This window comes from Lissotriton vulgaris, chromosome 8 (genome assembly GCF_964263255.1).
Source record: "Lissotriton vulgaris chromosome 8, aLisVul1.2, whole genome shotgun sequence".
NCBI classification, from domain to species: domain Eukaryota; kingdom Metazoa; phylum Chordata; class Amphibia; order Caudata; family Salamandridae; genus Lissotriton; species Lissotriton vulgaris.
The window spans coordinates 167,095,769-167,114,097 of record NC_141696.1 but is presented as its reverse complement, the minus strand read 5'-3'; the positions used below and the strand labels follow the sequence as shown (position 1 = coordinate 167,114,097).

General features: G+C 48.6%; 1 protein-coding gene across 1 annotated transcript in view; it reads right to left on the bottom strand.

Moving 5' to 3' along the window:
* The window catches only part of MYO7A (myosin VIIA), a 778,803-nt gene that overhangs the window by 25,856 nt on the left and 734,618 nt on the right, over positions 1 to 18,329 (bottom strand). Inside the window, exons 45-46 of the mRNA XM_086933887.1 lie at positions 15,124 to 15,230; positions 12,516 to 12,701 (exon numbers count right to left, since the gene is read on the bottom strand). Coding sequence (XP_086790013.1) covers positions 12,516 to 12,701; positions 15,124 to 15,230 — 293 coding nt within the window. The remainder of the gene's footprint in view (positions 1 to 12,515; positions 12,702 to 15,123; positions 15,231 to 18,329) is intronic.

Below are 18,329 nucleotides of genomic sequence, written 5' to 3'. Positions count from 1 at the left end.
GCTATCTGGTTGCAGTAGACCATGCCAAAGTCAAAGTTCTAGGTCGACTGCGATGGAGCACGTGTCAGGTAGGTCCTAGTCGAAAGTTTACCTTCAAACTTAGTCTTTTTTGTCTGAGCCCTTCTCTCAATGACGAGTTCGTGTTCCTCAAATCAAGAGTTCTATTCAACGAAGGCGGCCTTCTGCAGTGCAATGTCTTTGTCCATGATGGTGACGGCGAGTAGCTCTGGTGCTTTCTGCAGCACAAATGAGGGTGGTCAGGCTGACTCGCGAGTCGACAGCAGCTGCTTGACTCCCGACGACAAGCTGGTCGCTTCCTGGAGCTTTCTGCAAAACTTTGCACTAAGTTTTTTTTAACTTTGAGTTCTTGCAGTTTCTTGTTTCCTTTGGGAGGAAACAATGGTCCAGTAGCACCTGCCAAGGGATCAGATACTCTGGCTTGATTCTAGGGGGCTAGGTTTCAATTTCCCACAATGCACCTGCACAGTCCAGGAAACATTCTGTTGCAACTAGTCAGTTGTGGTAATCCTCTCTTTGGCTTGGCAGATGACATCTTCCAGCTCTGTTGTACCTGTTGCTGATCAAGGAGTCCACTCCTTTTTTTTGAGTCAGGCAAAAGTCCTTTCTTCGTGACGCCTTGAGAGTGCAGCAGGTGCAGTCCTCCTGAGTGCAAGCCTATGTCGTGCAAATAAAGAGTCCAGTAGGGCAGTCTTTCTCTTTCTGATGTTCCAGGCAGTGACCTGACGAGCTTCTGCAGCTCTCCCATATTTATCCTCCATTCTGGGCTGGCAGGAGGGGGACAACCCAACCAATAGTGGTAAAGCTTCCTCCCTCTGCTATGATAACTTCCTGCATAGTTTTGACCAGGAATGCACTATACTCCCAAAAAATCGAAATGGAGAAATTCTCTCCTTGGTGTGTGTGTGTCTGTCTCACCCAACCCAGCGATATGGCTAACATGTGACTACACTTCACTTGCAGCCCCTCTCCTAATCTAATTAGGGGGGCTCCTATCTGGCTGGGGATCAAGGAAGTGGGGGCTAGCCTGGGTTGTATGATATTTGTTCACCTGCCTTTGAAGTCCAGCTTATCTTCCCAACCCCCTTCCTCTACCTGGCTTTTCCACGAAGCATATTTTCACCCACCAAAGGGCTGTCTTGTTTCAGCTCCAGGCCTCTTCACACCTACTGAGGGAGCAGCTTGTGAAAGACTGACCAATAAGAAGAGGCTGCTACAGGGCTGCTTTAGGTAACTTCAGGATGGTAAGTTCCAAAACGACTTTCGTGTAATAGTTAGAATAAATACAACCTTGGCAAGTTGTGAATTAATTGTAACCATTATTTTGATACTTTAAATGACAGTCTAGCTAGCTCCAATCAAAAGATAGATGTTTTAAAGTTTAATAAAGCCTTCTCATGTTACCCTATCGGGCTAGCAACACTACAATAGGGAAAAACAACTTTGGCTGTTTTTCCTTACCAGGGCATATAAAACACTTTATATTATCCCTACTTTTCATAACAAGGCACCCTACCCTTGAGGTACCTAGTGCAGACCATAGGGAGGGTGACCTATCTATACTAATATAATAAAGAGAGAGCCCAAACCTTTGAGGCGGGTAATCTCAGGAACCACAGTACCAATCACAACACCCAATACAGCGTTGGAAAGGGCAGTTGCAGCAGAAGGACATAGGCTATGCAGACGCCCACATATACATTTAAAAGGTAAAAGAACCGTGCCAGCAAAGTAGTCCAGTGTGGGCGTGTCTGGGGTGTGCTGTGGGCGTGTGCTGGGGGCGTGACAAACGCTGGGGGCGTGTGGTACGTTCACCCTTCATGCCAGGTCTCATATTGTGTGCTAATTCCACCCTCCTCCCTTTAAATAACCCTGCACCCCATAATCATAACCCACCCTTACTCCTTAAAATACCCCAACACCCTTAAACACTAACCCATCTTAACCCTATAAATATACCCTGTACCCCAAAACCCAAACCTATCCCTAAACCCTAAAAATACCCCTGTACCCCAAAACCCAAACCTAGCCCTAAACCCTATAAATATCCATGTACCTCAAAACCCAAACCTACCCCTGAACCCTAAAAATACGCCGTACCCCAAAACCCAAACTTAGCCCTGAACCCTAAAAATACCACTGTACCCCAAAATCCAAACCTACCCCTGATCCCTAAGATACCCCTGTACCCTAAAACCCAAACCTAGCCCTGAACCCTAAAAATAACCCTGTACCCCAAAACCCAAACCTACCCCTGAACCCTAAAATACCCCTGTACCCCAAAACCCAAACCTAGCTCTGAACCCTAAACATACCCCTGTACCCCAAAACCCAAACCTAGCCCTGAACTCTTAAAATACCCCTGTACCCCAAAACCCAAACCTACCCCTGAACCCTAAAAATACCCCTATACCCCAAAACCCAAACCTAGCCCTGAACCCTAAAAATACCCCTGTACCCCAAAACCCATACCTATCCCTAAACCCTAAAACTACCCCTGTAGCCCATAACCCCAAACTATATCTGAACCCTTAAAATACCCAAACACCCCAAAACATACACCTCAGTACCCCAAAACATATACCCCTATACCCATACTTACCTTATCCAAACATTAAAAAAAAAATGCTTTTACCATTCATGCATTTACAACGAATTTCGCTGTAAATGTATGCGTGGTAAAAGCATATAAAATGTAATGCCAAAGGCAGCATATCGGTGGCCAAGATGGCGGCGGGAGCGGTCGAGTAACTCCGTAGCTCCCGCCGACGGCCGAATTCCAGCACCGGTTCCGACGTGCCGGGACCCGTGACACAGGGTCCTTGAGCTGTCGGAACCGCAGCAAGCATCAGCGACGCCAGAAAACCCACTGGGGCGCGGTGGCAGCACGTAGGGACGGTGAATTGCCTGAGCCGCGGAGACCGCGAACCGCCCCTCCCCCCGCGGCACTGCGGCTGCGGCCTGGCCGGATCGGGGACACGGACCCCTGGCAGCTCTGCGGCGGCGGGTGAGTCGACCGTGGCGCCCCGGCCCCGAGTGCTCGCAGCGCATTAGCGAGTAGGGAGGGTCGTCTACACCCCAGAGGCCGTGTGGAGCCCAACCCCCGAGTCGCCGTGGAGGCAGCTGGGCCTACATCGAAGCAGCAGCGGGTGGCAGTGTACTGCAGGCCCCGAGTGGCGGCCCCTGACGTGGGCTGTACCCCGACCCCCCGGGACCCACGAGTGCATGCGGGGGTGCCCCGTCCTGGCGCCCGGGAGAGGAGAAGACGGGCGGTGTGCCTGACGGTGGAGGCCCGCAGTGCGCGGTGAGTGGTGCGCTTCGCCGCCAACCAGTCGAGGGCACTGCAGTTCCTGGGGCCTGAAAGGAGGTGGCACGGAGGGCGCCCGAGATTAGTCTGGACTGGCAGTGAGGTGCAGGACGCGCCTGGTGGGAGACCCCGGCGCTAGCACCAGAGACGCGGCGCTGAGGCCGGAGAGGGGGTCTTCCCGTAGCAGACTTCAGGGCCCACCCCCAGCAGGGACCTGCGGGGCCACGTGGCGTCCTGCCAACCGGGGACCCGACGAGTTGTGAGTTGGCCTTGGAGATCGGCAGAGAGTGGTGACTCCAGCGAAGGCCAGTGGACACACAGAGGCTCCCATTCCCGGACGTCACCAACCCGTGCAAGCAAGGTACGGCGCGCTGGGGCTGAGAGGTGGTGGTTCACGGCTGGAGGTCGGATCGGACTCGTGGCGGGGTGCCGCTACATAGAACAGTGAGCTGCGGGGAGGCAGTCGTGCAAGGGCACCGGAGGGAGCGCCTAAGCCCGGCGAGGCTCACGACCACCCTACAGAAGTATCGCAGGGTCAGATATACCGGACCGCATATTAGGTCTCGGAGCACCGGCTGGTCCGACGAATAGGTGGGAGAGATGTCCGCGGGCAGACCGCCCAGGGGTAAGACTGTGAAGGAGATGTTCGCCAAGTCACAATCCCCCCCACAGAAAGGCGCAACGACTCCGGCCCCGAAGATAATGGAGCAGGTCTCGGACGCTGGAACAGAGCCCATAACGAAGGCCTTTCTGGAGTCCCTCTTCGCTTCTCTGCGTGATGACATCCAGACCTTTAAGACGGAGTTCGCCAACGAACTCCGAGAAGTGCGACGCGAGATGGATGGCATAGGGGAAAGAGTGGCGGACCTGGAGGCTAAAAGCGACGAGCGGGATACAGAACTTTCCACCCAACAACAGGAAATTATCCGGCTACACGATCAGCACGTCGACCTGCAACTTCACCTGGAAGATCTGGAAAATCGCTCTAGGCGCCATAACATTCGAATTCGAGGGAGCTCTTTAACCATGTCCTGGAGCGGCCACTTGACTCCACTCTGCAGCTAGACAGGGCTCACAGGACCGGCCCGCCTCGCGCGGCGACGGCGCCCCCCCCAGACATATTGGTGTGCGTCCAGGACTATCGTACCAAGGAGGAGATACTGCAGAAAGCACGCCGGAATCACCCGATTTCGTTCCAAGGCACGTCCCCGCTACTTTTTCAGGACTTGGCGGCGCTTACACTGCACAAGCGGAGGCTCTTCAAGCCGGTTACACAACACCTACAGCAACATAACATCCCATACAGCTGGGGCCACCCCTTCCGCTCATCTTCAAAGTGGGAAACAAGCAGCACCAACTCCGTTCGGTCTCTGAGGCCTGCACTTTGCTAGGTATAGAAGCACCTACGGACGAGGCTGAAGCCCAAGGATCTGCTCCGGAGACGGAGGGGCGAAGGCCGCAATGGACTCAACAGCGCAGGAGGAGGAGAGTCAAGAAACCCCTGGCGACCGAAATCGAGGCAGGACAGCGTGCGGCAGTGGAGGCAGTAGCTACAGACAGCAGTGCAGGTCCCACGGGCTGAAAGTCCCAACAGCCCCGAGTGACTGAATTGTGCGTACTGACCGCATGGCCGTTGGCGGGAGGATGCTCCCGGACAGACTAGTAAGACTACCTTACTTTCCCTTTTCTTTTTTCCTATTCATCCCTGGATGAGAGACAATGACAAGTTACAGTTGGGGGGGATGGGGGAGGGAAGTTTCAGTCGGGGTGAGTTTCTTAGTGTTGGGCAGGGGGTGGGGGATGGGGTGGGAATGTGGTTCATGGTCCGATGGTGGTGTGGTATGTCTACCTCTCTGGGTAGGGGTTGGTGGAGGATGGATGAGGTGGGTTGGTCCCCCGGAGGGGACGCTACTTTAATGGCAACTTGTTGGAATTTCTTTTCCCTGAATGGCTCCAGTTGACTTTGTGGTTCTTACCCTAAACGTGAGGGGGCTGAATAACCCGGTGAAACGCAAAGCAGTCCTCCTGCTCTTAGAGCAGTCCAAGGCAGACATTTGCCTCCTACAGGAGACACACCTTCTTGCGAGAGACTGGCACCGCCTCCAATCTAGCAAGTTTCCTTTGCAGTTCTTTTCCTCATGCACAGAGAAGAAGGCGGGGTGGCAATCCTGGTGGCTCGCAAATTTAAGGGAAAGGTGCTGGGTAAGATAGCGGATATTAAGGGTAGGCTGCTGGTTTATAGGTTTGCACTGGGAGACCTGACATACACGATCGGCTCGATATACGGGCCCAATGAAGGCCAGGAAAAGTTTCTGCACAAGGCGCTCACGGAGGCCACTGACACCATAGACGGTCACCTTCTGCTGGGGGGGGACCTGAACTTGGTTTTCGATCACCTACGGGATCGATCCTGTCAGCGATCTAGTCAGGTGGGTGCTTTGTCAGCAGCGGGCCTGGCCCGACTGAAGGACCTGGGGCTAGTGGACACTTGGCGCGAGCTTCATCCAGGGGAGACTGACTACACGCACTTCTCAGCGGCACATAAAACGTATGCGCGACTAGATTACCTGCTTGTCTCCACAGCTGCGCAGACGCTCGTCACCAGTGCGGAAATCGGTACCGCGTCCCTCTCGGATCATGCCCCTGTTACGGTCTCTCTCACTGGGCCGACGGGCCAGAGGGTGGGCAGGGTGTGGCGACTAAGGGACTCGCTGCTCTCCAACAAAGGGGCGGTCTCCAAGATTCAAGGAGCCATAAAAGACTACTTGTCCCATAACAGTAATGAGGACACTAAACTGGCTACTCAATGGGCTGCGCTCAAGGCTGTATTGCGGGGTGAATTTATCTCGATCTCCACTGCGGAGAATATAGAACGTCAGGTCAAGAGGGATGAGCTAACCCAGAAGACAAGGGAACTAGAACAAATACATAGAAGGACAGGTGCCCCGAGGACTTGGTGCCAACTGAAGGCTGCTCGTCAGCAGCTGGCGGCGCTGGACATGGATAGGGCAGAGTATGCTGCCCTAAGGTTGAAACATGCATTCTATTCAGGTGGAGACAGGTGCGGGCGGCTGCTGGCACATAAGCTGCGCACAGTCACCCAGAAACGGGAGGTCAAGGAACTGAAGGGGAGAGATGGTACCTGTGTCACCGGAGTTCGGGCGATAGCAGGTGCTTTTCGCGACTTCTATGCTTCCCTATATGAGGCGGCCCCACCCGACCCAGAGGCGGAAATGGCCTTCTTGGAGTTAATCCCGTTACCGTCCCTCACTCAAGAGCAATCTGAGGGGCTGGAGCAGGATATTCGCATAGAAGAAGTTATCTCGGCGATTTCCCGACTTAAACTCGGCAAGGCACCGGGACCTGACGGCTTCCCGGCGTCCTTCTATAAAACCTTTTGTGCCCAATTGGCGCCGCTGCTGGCCAACCTCTTTACTTCATTCGCGGAGGACGGGGGGATCCCTGGGGAACTACTCGAGGCATCCATCGCGGCCATACCCAAGCCAGGCAAGGACCTCACTGACTGCGGGGCATACAGGCCCATTTCCCTCCTGAATGTGGACCTCAAGCTTTATACCGGGATCCTCGCCTCCAGACTGGGCCCTTGCATGGGGGGTCTCATCCACCCAGATCAGTCGGGCTTCATACCGGAGCGTCAAACCTCCGATAACACTAAACGAGACCTTCACCTCATTGAGAAAGCATCCCGCACGCAGGGCGAGTACATGATGTTGGCCATCGATGCGGAGAAGGCCTTTGACAGGGTGCACTGGCCCTACCTTGAGAAGGTGTTAGTGAAGGCCGGACTGGGGCCCAAGTTCCGGACCAGAGTGATGAACTGCTATAAGTTCCCCTCCGCTACGGTCAGGGTTAATGGCTTATCCTCTCCCCGCTTCCGGATCGAACGAGGCACCAGGCAGGGGTGCCCACTATCCCCTCGATTATTCACCCTTTATATGGAGCCGCTAGCACAGTTGCTCCGAACGGACCCGGAGGTCAAGGGGATTAAATTTGGAGCGGACGAGCACGTTGTAAGTGTCTACGCTGATGACGTCTTGCTGTCCTTTGCCGAACCCCGGAGTTCTCTTCCCGCATGCATGGTTGGCCTAGAGAGGTTTGGCAACGTATCTGGCTTTAAAGTCAATATGACAAAAGTCAGTGGCCCTTGATCTGTCTTTGTCCTCGAGCACGCGCTCTGAGCTACAAGGTAAGTTCCCTTTGCAGTGGGCAACTGAGGCAGTTCCGTATCTTGGCATCAAACTTTCTTCCTCCTTACAGACCACGGTGGAAGTCAACTACACTCACCTACGGCAGACGGTCAGACGGGAGTTGGGACAGTGGAAACATCACCCGCTGTTGTGGCTGGGCAGGGTGGCAGCGATCAAAATGACTGTTCTCCCCCAGATACTTTACATCTTTCGCACTATCCCCATCGCTCCCCCCAAAGGCTGGATCAAACTGATGCAATCGGAGCTCTCACAATTCATATGGAATGGTAGGAAGCCGCGCCTGAAAGCCCAGATTGCGATGCTTGCCCCAGAGCAAGGAGGGATTGGGATCCTGAACCTGGCCGCATACTTTCAGGCGGCGCAGCTACGTTACATGGCGGAATGGGTCCAATGGGAGTCAGGGAAGCACTGGTTGTTCCCGGACCAAGCGGTCGCTGGAAGGACATTGCAAGAGATCCCGTTCATGCACAAGGTTCATAGGCCCCACAACCTTTACTCGTCCTTCATCACTCGGGTCCCGCTGGAGATTTGGGATCGGGTTGGGATTGCACTCGGCCTCACCACCTTGCCATCACCACTTACCCCTGACTTTCAACCGGGGTTGGACGGGAAGGCCTTCGAACGCTGGAAACCGGCTGGTTGTCGCTCCCTTTGCCACGTGTATGGCCCCGAAGGTATAGTTCCCTTTTCGCAGCTCCACCGGGAATTCGGCCTCCCAGAATCCGAGAGGCACTGCCACTTCCAGGTTAGGCACTGGGCTCTTAGCGCGGCGGTGAGACCGGAGGCAGACAGGCGGCTGACGGATTTCGAACGCTGGTTGATCACGCGCAAGTCTGACAAGCAACTGATCTCTGACCTGTACAAAATGCTCACACACCACCATAGGTACGCTTACAGCGCGAGCAGGGCACGCTGGGAGAGAGAACTGGGGAGGTCCTTCACACACAAGGAGTGGGAAGGGATATATTATAGAGCGCGACATTCAGCTTATCATATGGGGCTCACAGACACTCTCACGAAGGTGGTGACCTATTGGTATTACACACCGGAGCGGCTGTACGAGATGGACAGTAGCAAGGACCCCTTATGCTGGCGGGGATGCGGGAACTGGGTACCCTCACACACGTACTCTGGGAGTGTAGACTGGTGCAGGAATATTGGCGTCAGGTATTGGATGACGTCGACACCCACTTTGACACCGAAATCCCACGCTTCCCTTCATATGTCATTCTAGGGCTCCCCAACGCACTGACCTACCCCTTACGATCACGACGGGGACGCTTGATGGCCATAGCAATAGGCTCGGCGCTGCAGAATATCCTGGCACATTGGCGCTCGGCCACTACTCCCACGCACCAGGGCTGGCTCCACCGACTATGAATGGTCTTGGGTATGGAGAGGCTTTCTCTGAATAGAGTGGGGGAAGGGGCGAAGTATGCTGAACTTTGGTAGCCGTTTCTGGCCCTTCTGTCCTCGGAGTTTGTGGAGGTAACATGCCAGAGATACCTTAGATTGTTGAGGCTGACAGAGACAGACCGGGAGGGAAAGGACACCAAATCTGTCTGTTAGGGTGTTAGACGAGGCTGTAACACTAATTGGAACGAGACCATGGGCAAAGGGGGAGGGGGAGGGAGGGCATGGGGGGGCCGGGAATGTTGGGGGGGGGTTTACGGGGCTGGGGGGAATCGGGGAGGGGGAGGGTTTGGTTTCTTGAGTTTTGGGAGGGGGTAGGGGTTTGTTGTTTAAGGAGTGCGTCGACCACCGGAGTTGTACGGCTCTTGGGGCGGGCTCCGAGCCGCTAAGGCGAAAGGAGGTTTAGGTCTACTGAGGGAACAGCAGCGGTCACGACAAAGTACTGCAACGCTTGAAACGCGGCCGGCCCATGACGGGTTGTAGACGGCTTGCTGTGTATAATTTCGCTTCTGGAAATGCAGTATCATCATGGCCTCCCTTTACTGTACTTGAACCCTAGCTTTGTAACGAACTGCTTGGCAACCGCTCACACTTGTTTGATGATCATTCTGTGTTGACATGCTCAATAAAAGATATTTAATACTAAAATGTAATGCCATGCGTTATAATGGCATGGCGGAGTCATGGTACTTTCGTAATGAAAGTATGCGGAGTGATGGTATGCGGAAAGAAAGTTGCGGAATAATGGGTGTTTACCCTCCCCCGGTAAGTACATTGGTGGCACGGCGGCCCACATCTCCAGCAACATACTCATATTTTTTCACCACCCATTTGAAAAATGCTCAGGTCTCTCTCATTGATGGCAAGCACCGACATACACTTTTAGACACACCTACCACCACAAGTTCTAGAATTGCGAACTTTAGAGCTGGCGAGCTATGTTCGAATCTCGGCATCAGCTCAACATCCTGTGATTCCAGGCAAATTGCTTTGTCCCCCCGTGCCTACCACAAATTAATGTGTTCTTCTGTAATGTAAATTGTGCTCATGCCATGTTGTCGAGTTCGCGCTATAGCCTTATAGCCCGCTGTAGCGGGCTATACCGGCTATTAAAGACCCGCAGAATCGTTAAAGGCCCGAGCCGAAGGCGAGGGACTTTAACCAGACAGCGGGACTTTAATTGCTGGTATAGCCCTGCTACGAAGGGCTATAAGGCTATTAGAACATTCTGCCACTAGAGGGCAGAATGTTCTAACAAACTAAACAAAGGGTTCTCGAAGCTCGAGTGGACATAAATCCCCTCGAGCTTCGAGAAGCCTTTGTAGAACATTGGAATGTTGTTCTGCGGGCCTTTACCGGCCCGTAGAAGCAGGGAGCACTCCATTGTCTCCAATGGAGCTCCCAACATTCCAATGTTCTAATATAGCCTTATAGCCCGCCGTAGGGGGCTATACCGGCTATTAAAGGCCCTCTCCAGCGTTAAAGGCCCGAGCCGAAGGCGAGGGCCTTTAACAAGGGAGAGGGACTTTAATAGCGGTATAGCCCATCTACGAAGGGCTATAAGGCTGTTAGAACATTCTGTCACTAGAGGACAGAATGTTCTAACAAAAAAAACAAAGCCTTTTGGAAGCGTGAGGGGATTGGAATCCCCTCAGGTTCCCTGAAGCCTTTGTTCACAGCCAGAGCTGTGAACAAAGAAACATTGGAATGTTGGAGCTCCAGGCTTATACCAGCCATTGTAAGCCCAGAGCACTCCATTGTTTTCAATGGAGCTCCCAACATTCCAATGTTCTAATATAGCCTTATAGAGGGCTATCCCGGCTATTAAAGGCCCTCTCCAGCGTTAAAGGCCCCGAGCCGAAGGCGAGGGCCTTTAACAAGGGAGAGGGACTTTAATAGCGGTATAGCCCATCTACGAAGGGCTATAAGGCTGTTAGAACATTCTGTCACTAGAGGACAGAATGTTCTAACAAAAAAAACAAAGCTTAGAACATTGGAATGTTGGGAGCTCCATTGAAAACAATGGAGTGCTCTGGGCTTACAATGGCTGGTATAAGCCTGGAGCTCCAACATTCCAATGTTTCTTTGTTCACAGCTCTGGCTGTGAACAAAGGCTTCAGGGAACCTGAGGGGATTCCAATCCCCTCACGCTTCCAAAAGGCTTTGTTTTTTTTGTTAGAACATTCTGTCCTCTAGTGACAGAATGGTCTAACAGCCTTTTAGCCCTTCGTAGATGGGCTATACCGCTATTAAAGTCCCTCTCCCTTGTTAAAGGCCCTCGCCTTCGGCTCGGGGCCTTTAACGCTGGAGAGGGCCTTTAATAGCCGGTATAGCCCTCTACGGCGGGCTATAAGGCTATAATAATTGATAATAGCCAGAATCTGAGCACAGACCCATGACCTAAGAGGGACTTAGGTGCTTCCATCCTGGAGCATCCCCATTTTTCCATTCCTGCTGCGTCTTCCATGATAAACACTGTTCTTCTATGTTCTCCCTCTTGGGTTGGGGACATTATAATCACATTTAAAAAAAAGATTGGCTTATCTCAATGAATGCTATTGCTTCTTTTTCCTTTAAAGAAAAGACCCCATGCCAGCTGGCCTGTCCTCAACTGTTCCTGCCCCACTCCTTGCTTCTGTCATTTTTAGGAATTCTGATGCAGGTAGAGGTGCCCTCGGTTTACTTCTTTGCTGACACTGCCCAGATAATCTTATCAGGGTTCCTCCTAGTGCTTGATTTGAGTCAGTGGCTATAGGTTAAGGCCACTGGCAGTTACTTTTTCAGGCTATGCACTTATTTTTCTACTAAGACTTTGACCCATGGCAGAGAGAAAAATACACAAGGGGTATAAGGAGTGAGAAGAGAAAGACAGAAAAAACGTGCCAGCAGGGATGAAAAAGAACCTGCAAGAGTGAGATAAAGGAGCAGGGGGTGTTTGGTGGTGGATTGAAGAAGCATAAGTGGAGTCTAGAGTATACAGCCTGGGTTTTCAGCACACAGACATACAGTAGCGCCAGCCTCTGGCTTTTGAGCGAATCTTTTGGGTCGACACTTACTCTTTAACAAATTAAGCACTGGTTCCTCCCTTTGCATGCTTAACCCACTCCAGCCCACTCTCTCCTCTCTGCTGCCACTGCTGCTATGCCACATGTGTGTGTCATGTAACGCTGGCAGGAACTTCTCCAGCTTGGAGTTCATGACAACAACCTATCAACATATGGCCTGGAGAGGTTCGTAATTTTACAAAATACAGAGTTAAGTGTAATCAACAGCTCCCATGAACCAACAGTTGCAACAGGTGAATTTCAAGTGGATTACAAGAGGCTTCGCGTCATAAGGCAAGAGTAGCTCATGGAGGTACACTGACATTTCTAGACGGATGAGATTGCTGACTCAATCATCTCATATAACCCTTCTGTCAACGAATAAATAAAAGGGAAGGAGGAAAACAACATGATAGAGAACCTCTGCAGATTTATATTGCAGAGAGAGAGATTCACACACACCAATTTCCAATATTAACTATGACTTAAAACAGTAACACTTACTCTCTTCCAGTCATCCGGGGTAAGCTGCCGAAGAAGATCCTGAGGCACTAACTCCTTCAACATCTTGGGGATGTTTGGGAAATAGGACTTGTCATCTTCAAACTTGACCCTGTAGATCAGAGCTCCTAGCTGGAGCACGTCTTCCCGGGAGCATTTGTGGTAACCGCGCAGGTATTTCGGTAATTCCTGAACGGATGAATACAGAATTCAGAAGCACCCACAAATGAGCTGCAGAGACTTTTTAGTAATGTGATCACAACCCAAAGAACCAGTCTGAATACTCTTAAAGTTGGTAAAACCAGACAGGGCCTGTGGTTTTACTATAGGTGTGTTTATCACCTTATGGTGTAGTTTCTACTGAATGAAATCAGTACCAACATTATAGCAAGTCAGAAAAAAACATAGAGTCATGTGAATATGTCAGATATTTGATTGATGTTTATTTGGAAGAAATTAAGAAAGCTGAGAAAAAAACATTTTATACTAACAGTTTAACAACATATTTCAACTTGCACATGGCAGCTATCCACATATGTTCTTCGCATGTTCTTACCTGCGTTTGCTGGTGTTGTGCCCTAGAACATATTTTTGAGCACAGCAGTTATTTGTATTGGATTTAGCACTATAGCTCAGACATACGTGGCAGCACTAGCACCGCCCATAGCATATTGGAGCTGTGCTATTCTACAAGTTAAATTCAGTTTCCAACACCCCCTAGAGCCAGACCAGTATCACTCATCACGCCACAAACAAATGTTGTCTCCAAAACAGCATTTCACCAGCTACATCTGCTAAAACATGTACAGTCGTTTCGCGAAAACAACCTTGATCGTCATTGAATTACTGTAACAGCATTTACATCAGTCTCTCCAGTATATATCTCTCAAACCCCAAAAGAGTTCAAACCCATGCATCTCGCTTATTGCATGGATTAAAATTACATAGTCGCGTCAACCCATACTTGAAATTCCTTCATTGGCCCCCAGTAAAAAATGGAGAACTTTAAAACACTTAACATTGTACGCAAGGTACTACATAGCTGTTTACCAAACTAACCTGTTTGTCGAACTGACCAGGAACCTCTAGTTTGACAGCTGCTGCATATTTGTAACCCAACAGATTATATAGAAGAAATATGGTGGTCGATCTCTCAAAGTCAATGGCTCCTAAGTCTGTAATTGCCTACCTCTACAACTGAGACTGGAAAAAAACCATCTCAGAGTATCATTAAAGACCTACCACTTCATCTTGGTTTACGGATTATTATACCTTCTGCACAGCAGCCTTCTATAGTTGAATTCTTAAGTCCTGCAAGGTCAGGCAACCTAGACTTGCTTTGGCTTCTTTACATTAGCTCTAAGGACTCTTGCTCTTTCTAAAGCTTTGTGGTCATATTTGACATCGGTGCCTCTCCCGGTACATTACGTCTCTTCCTGAGTATTGACTGGTTCCCTGGTACCACGTTCTTGCAAATCTTTAAAAATTAATATCTCTAGTTCCCCTGATTGGATTTGTTGTTTATAATGTAATGTTACGCATCATATTTTTCTCTACTTTTATAAATTGGTTATAGGATTTTATAGTATTATGTTTGACTTTGTTACTGCTAAACTACTTTACACATTTTCCTAAATTAAACCTATCTGTTCTGTGCCAGGGCTACCATGGAGTTGAGAACAGATTGACGTTACGTAAACTGTGTTTTACCTTGACAAGTTTGTGGTCTTATTCCTTGTGGTGCACCCATCCATCCAAATTAAAATGTACATTCTTTTTTACAGTGGGCAACTATCTTTAACCTTGAGTTAGAGCCTAACCTTCTCTAACCCTGAGTGAGCTCCTGAGTGTTTGCATACATCTCCAACCCATGAGTATGCTCCTGAGAAGTATCTACCTGTCTCCAGCCCAAAGTGAGCTAATTCACAACCTGATTGAGATTGTGATTGGCTTTAAGCTTGAGCAAGATCCTGACTGGTCCCCTGACTGTCTCTAATTCCTTGATGAACTCTGAATCATGCCCAGAGATTTGGTTGAATGAGGAATGGCAGCGCTGGTTGGCAATGCACGTTTTATTTGTCTTTTACGGCTGTGCACCATAGTGATAATGCCGCAACAGTACACAGTGAATGTTGTCTCAGCATCCCAGGATGACTGTAATCATAGGAGAGTGTGCTGTATCAAAGCCACAGTAATACTGTCATATTAAGTGCTGTTCAAAGAGTGCAGATTGACTTAATTTACAGCAGTGCTGAGTGAATTGTGTCACAACAGTGCAGAAAACATGCTGCCACAGCAGAGAGAGCACTGTCATAACATGGCGAGCACGTCACACCAACGCAACTTGAATGTGAAGGGTGTCTGTGGAGTTGACAGGAACCTCTGAAAATAAATTCCAGGTTTCCCTTTTCTTATTACATCTAAGTGCAACCCTCTCGTCTGAAGTTTGAATGAGTGAGATGATGAAAGCACTGTAAATCTGTTACTATAACCTGGATGTGTTTTTTTATTTTCTAACCTGGCAAGCAGTTTTCTGTTAACATGAATTACAGCAGTATTTCACACAAAAACTATTTCTTATATTTCTGCAGCTCTTCTTTCAATTTCATACCTGATAATAGTGGAAAATGGAGTCTGCCATAGAATCCTTTCCAGGCACTGTGTTTGTCCAGAGTTTCTTCATAAAGAACACCTGGTAGGTGAGGGAAGGCACTATACCTGCAAAAGAGAACACAACTAAGCACAGGTGGCAGAAATACAACACACAATTAGCGGAAAATAATGCAGCAATATGGCATAGATGTAAGACATAATGACAATTCCAACATAACTGCATTTGACACCCATTTCTAATTCAAATATTTAAATCCATCTGTGCTATATAGATATTGCATATAAAATAAGCAGTTAAAATGCAATAGGTTTGCACTTGCCCAGCCCTATCCTCAAAACCCAGGCAATGGCAAAGATATTTGTGTTTTAGGGAGCTTTGTTAAGCATGTCCACTATCCAACCAGTTACATATATTCACTTACACACGTTCTTCTCTTCTCTGCCTGCCTAACCTTTTTTGTATTCAAAATTACTTACTTTTGCATACTGGCAGAATTGTGCCATGGCTGCCCTTAATACGCCAATGATTACCACCATTACGCCATGGTAATCATACTGCTGGGGATCCGTGCTTCCAGTAAGGGGAGCATGTCAGGCAGCCTAGGCAAGGTGGGAGCATGTGGCGAGATTAAGAGATGTGTTGGGAAGGGGTGCAGGAGAGGGCTAAGGTGCCTGACTGGGCGAGATGGGGATGCAATGGGGTTACCGTAGGGTGTCAACAGACATCAGATGACCCAAGAAGATGAGGAGGCAGGCCCAGTCAAGGCACTGCCAGAGGGATCTACTCCCCTCCACAAGTGCATCTCCACATGCAAGTAGAGACAGTGCAGGCATTACTGGATATCAACTCTCTAAGCGAAAGGATACATTTTTGAGGTCACCTATGTGTTGTGCAGTATACCTAGCGACCTACCAAATGCCCATTTTTCTCTTCCTTACCAATAGATTTCACCTCAATTTGCGCTGCCTAGCATCATTGAGGAGAAACCTAAATAATTTAGCAGAGGTGCATTTAAAACATGTTTGTATATGGTACTAACAATGCCATTTTATAGTCACTTCAGAGTGCTGACTTACGTCTGATTAAAGGCAATAAATCAGGATGGTCAGAGTCTAGCTGAATGTAAGAAGACCGCCTATCCAGTATTTCTACCACCAAGAAGAGTTAATAAAAACATTATTTTAGATGGTTGAATCAGCAATCACCTTATTTGTCAAGGCGTTTCGAGCTGTAGGTCCCAAGACTCTTGTGCATCTATCTACCTCTGTATTTTGATCTTTTAAGCCACTCTGTTTAATATGGTTGGGTAGCTGATTAGAGCTCAGCTCTAGCAAGGGACTAGAAAGCTACATTCTGTAGGTAGCCTGGTTCTGGCGCTTGGAAGCCTCATGTACACAGCATATATTCTCAAATGAAATCCGTAGCTCAACAGTGAGGGAGCGGACAATTTCCAAACCGTAGGAATCTGAAAGTTGCTGCTCTTTACAACTGCATCGATCTGGAGAGCAAAGGTGAGATTTGGTTGAAGAAACTCTTTAGTGTATGAGTCGTTTAGCCAAGATTCCAAAACAGTGGCACTTACATTTCAGAGCTCAGTTGTATCTTTTAAGCCAGAGAAAATAAATTATCATTCATTTATTGTTGGACGTTACGCATCTGATGACTTTGATGTTTGACTGACTGCATGGACCATTCTACAAGCAGGTGTGAATCTGGGTAGTGCTTCCACAGGTTTAAAAATGCACCTGGTATTGTCTCAGTACTTGTGTCACAGGATGCATGTAGAAGTTAAAAAGTGATGGAGATAAGGAGGAACTCTATAGTACTCTACAAGTTACCTTAGAAGTGGAGGAATCCAGAGAACCAATCTTCACCTGATGGCTAAGGTCAGAGAGGAAGGGATGAAACCATATTATGGCATTTTTATTCACCCTGTCCAATCTTTAAGCCTTTGAGGAGATCAGTGGGGTCAGCTATGCCGTACAGATCTAGGAATATAAGGATGAATAGCTTGCATTCATCCAAGAGGTAAGCACTTTCTCTCTGGTGTCTGAAAAATGGCTTAATTGAGTGTTCCTGCTCTTTAGGCAATTGATTCTCGACAACATATTTACATTACCCATTTGAACACATCATGTGTTTTCTAGGATTTTCATGCAGACCAGCAAAAAAATGGGACTGCTTTGCCTATCTTCATATTCTGAAAACTTGATGTGTATCTTGGGTCAATCAATTATGATCAAATGTTTGCACGTTTTATGGTTACAAGATCAGCACATTGATGTTTACTGTTGCAAGATATCCCATATTCCTTTCAGTTATTTTGTATACAAACTGAACCGCGCAAAAGCAGGAGACACACTTCAAAAAAGTAAGTGACATATTATAGCTGATGGTAGACTCTATTTAGCAATGGATAAAATTATACCTGGGTTCTAAATCCATTTGGAGGGGGCGCTGAACTGAGGGGTGGGGGGGGCACTGTGTTTAGCACTAACTTATGATAGGCGAGATGAGGAGCACCTTTGCCCAGCACTAGTGAGAGAATACGAGGAGGCATTCATGGGGGTGTGGGCGCCAAAAATGACTGTCGCACCGGGCGCCAACAGTGCTACAGCCGGACCTGATCACCAGACTTCTATGTAATTGTCCTACTCCTGGATCATTTAAAGATTCTAGGATTGCAATGGTCCAGCAATAAAGCCCTGAAATCTTCTAATTCAGTTGAAATTATTGTTTATGTCAGGCAAACACCCTTATAATACATAATACATAATATTATCGCTAAATACATCCAATCGCCTAATCAAAAGTATTGCACAGAAGAGAAGGCTAAAATCAACATATTAGCAAATAATGTAAAACAAAACACAGACAAGGTAAACATCTTATTGTTTTTTTGGCATGAATATGCATATTTTTAAAACAAAAATGTAAAAATAGAAATTGCAGGCAATGCAGCTCAAAGAAGGTTTAACTGTTTTTATTAACAAAGTGAGATATGAAGGCTAGATGCATAGCATTAACAACAAGACTTAAGCTTTCAGGTGTGCCTGTAATGACCAATCAAGAATCAGTCAATCAATGACTCACCCTAAATGCAGTTTTATGAATGTTTAACGCTTACTAGAGAATGAACATGCAGCAAGTCACTTATAAACAAACACAATCCTATGGTGCTAACAATATTTCTGTTGTGATTA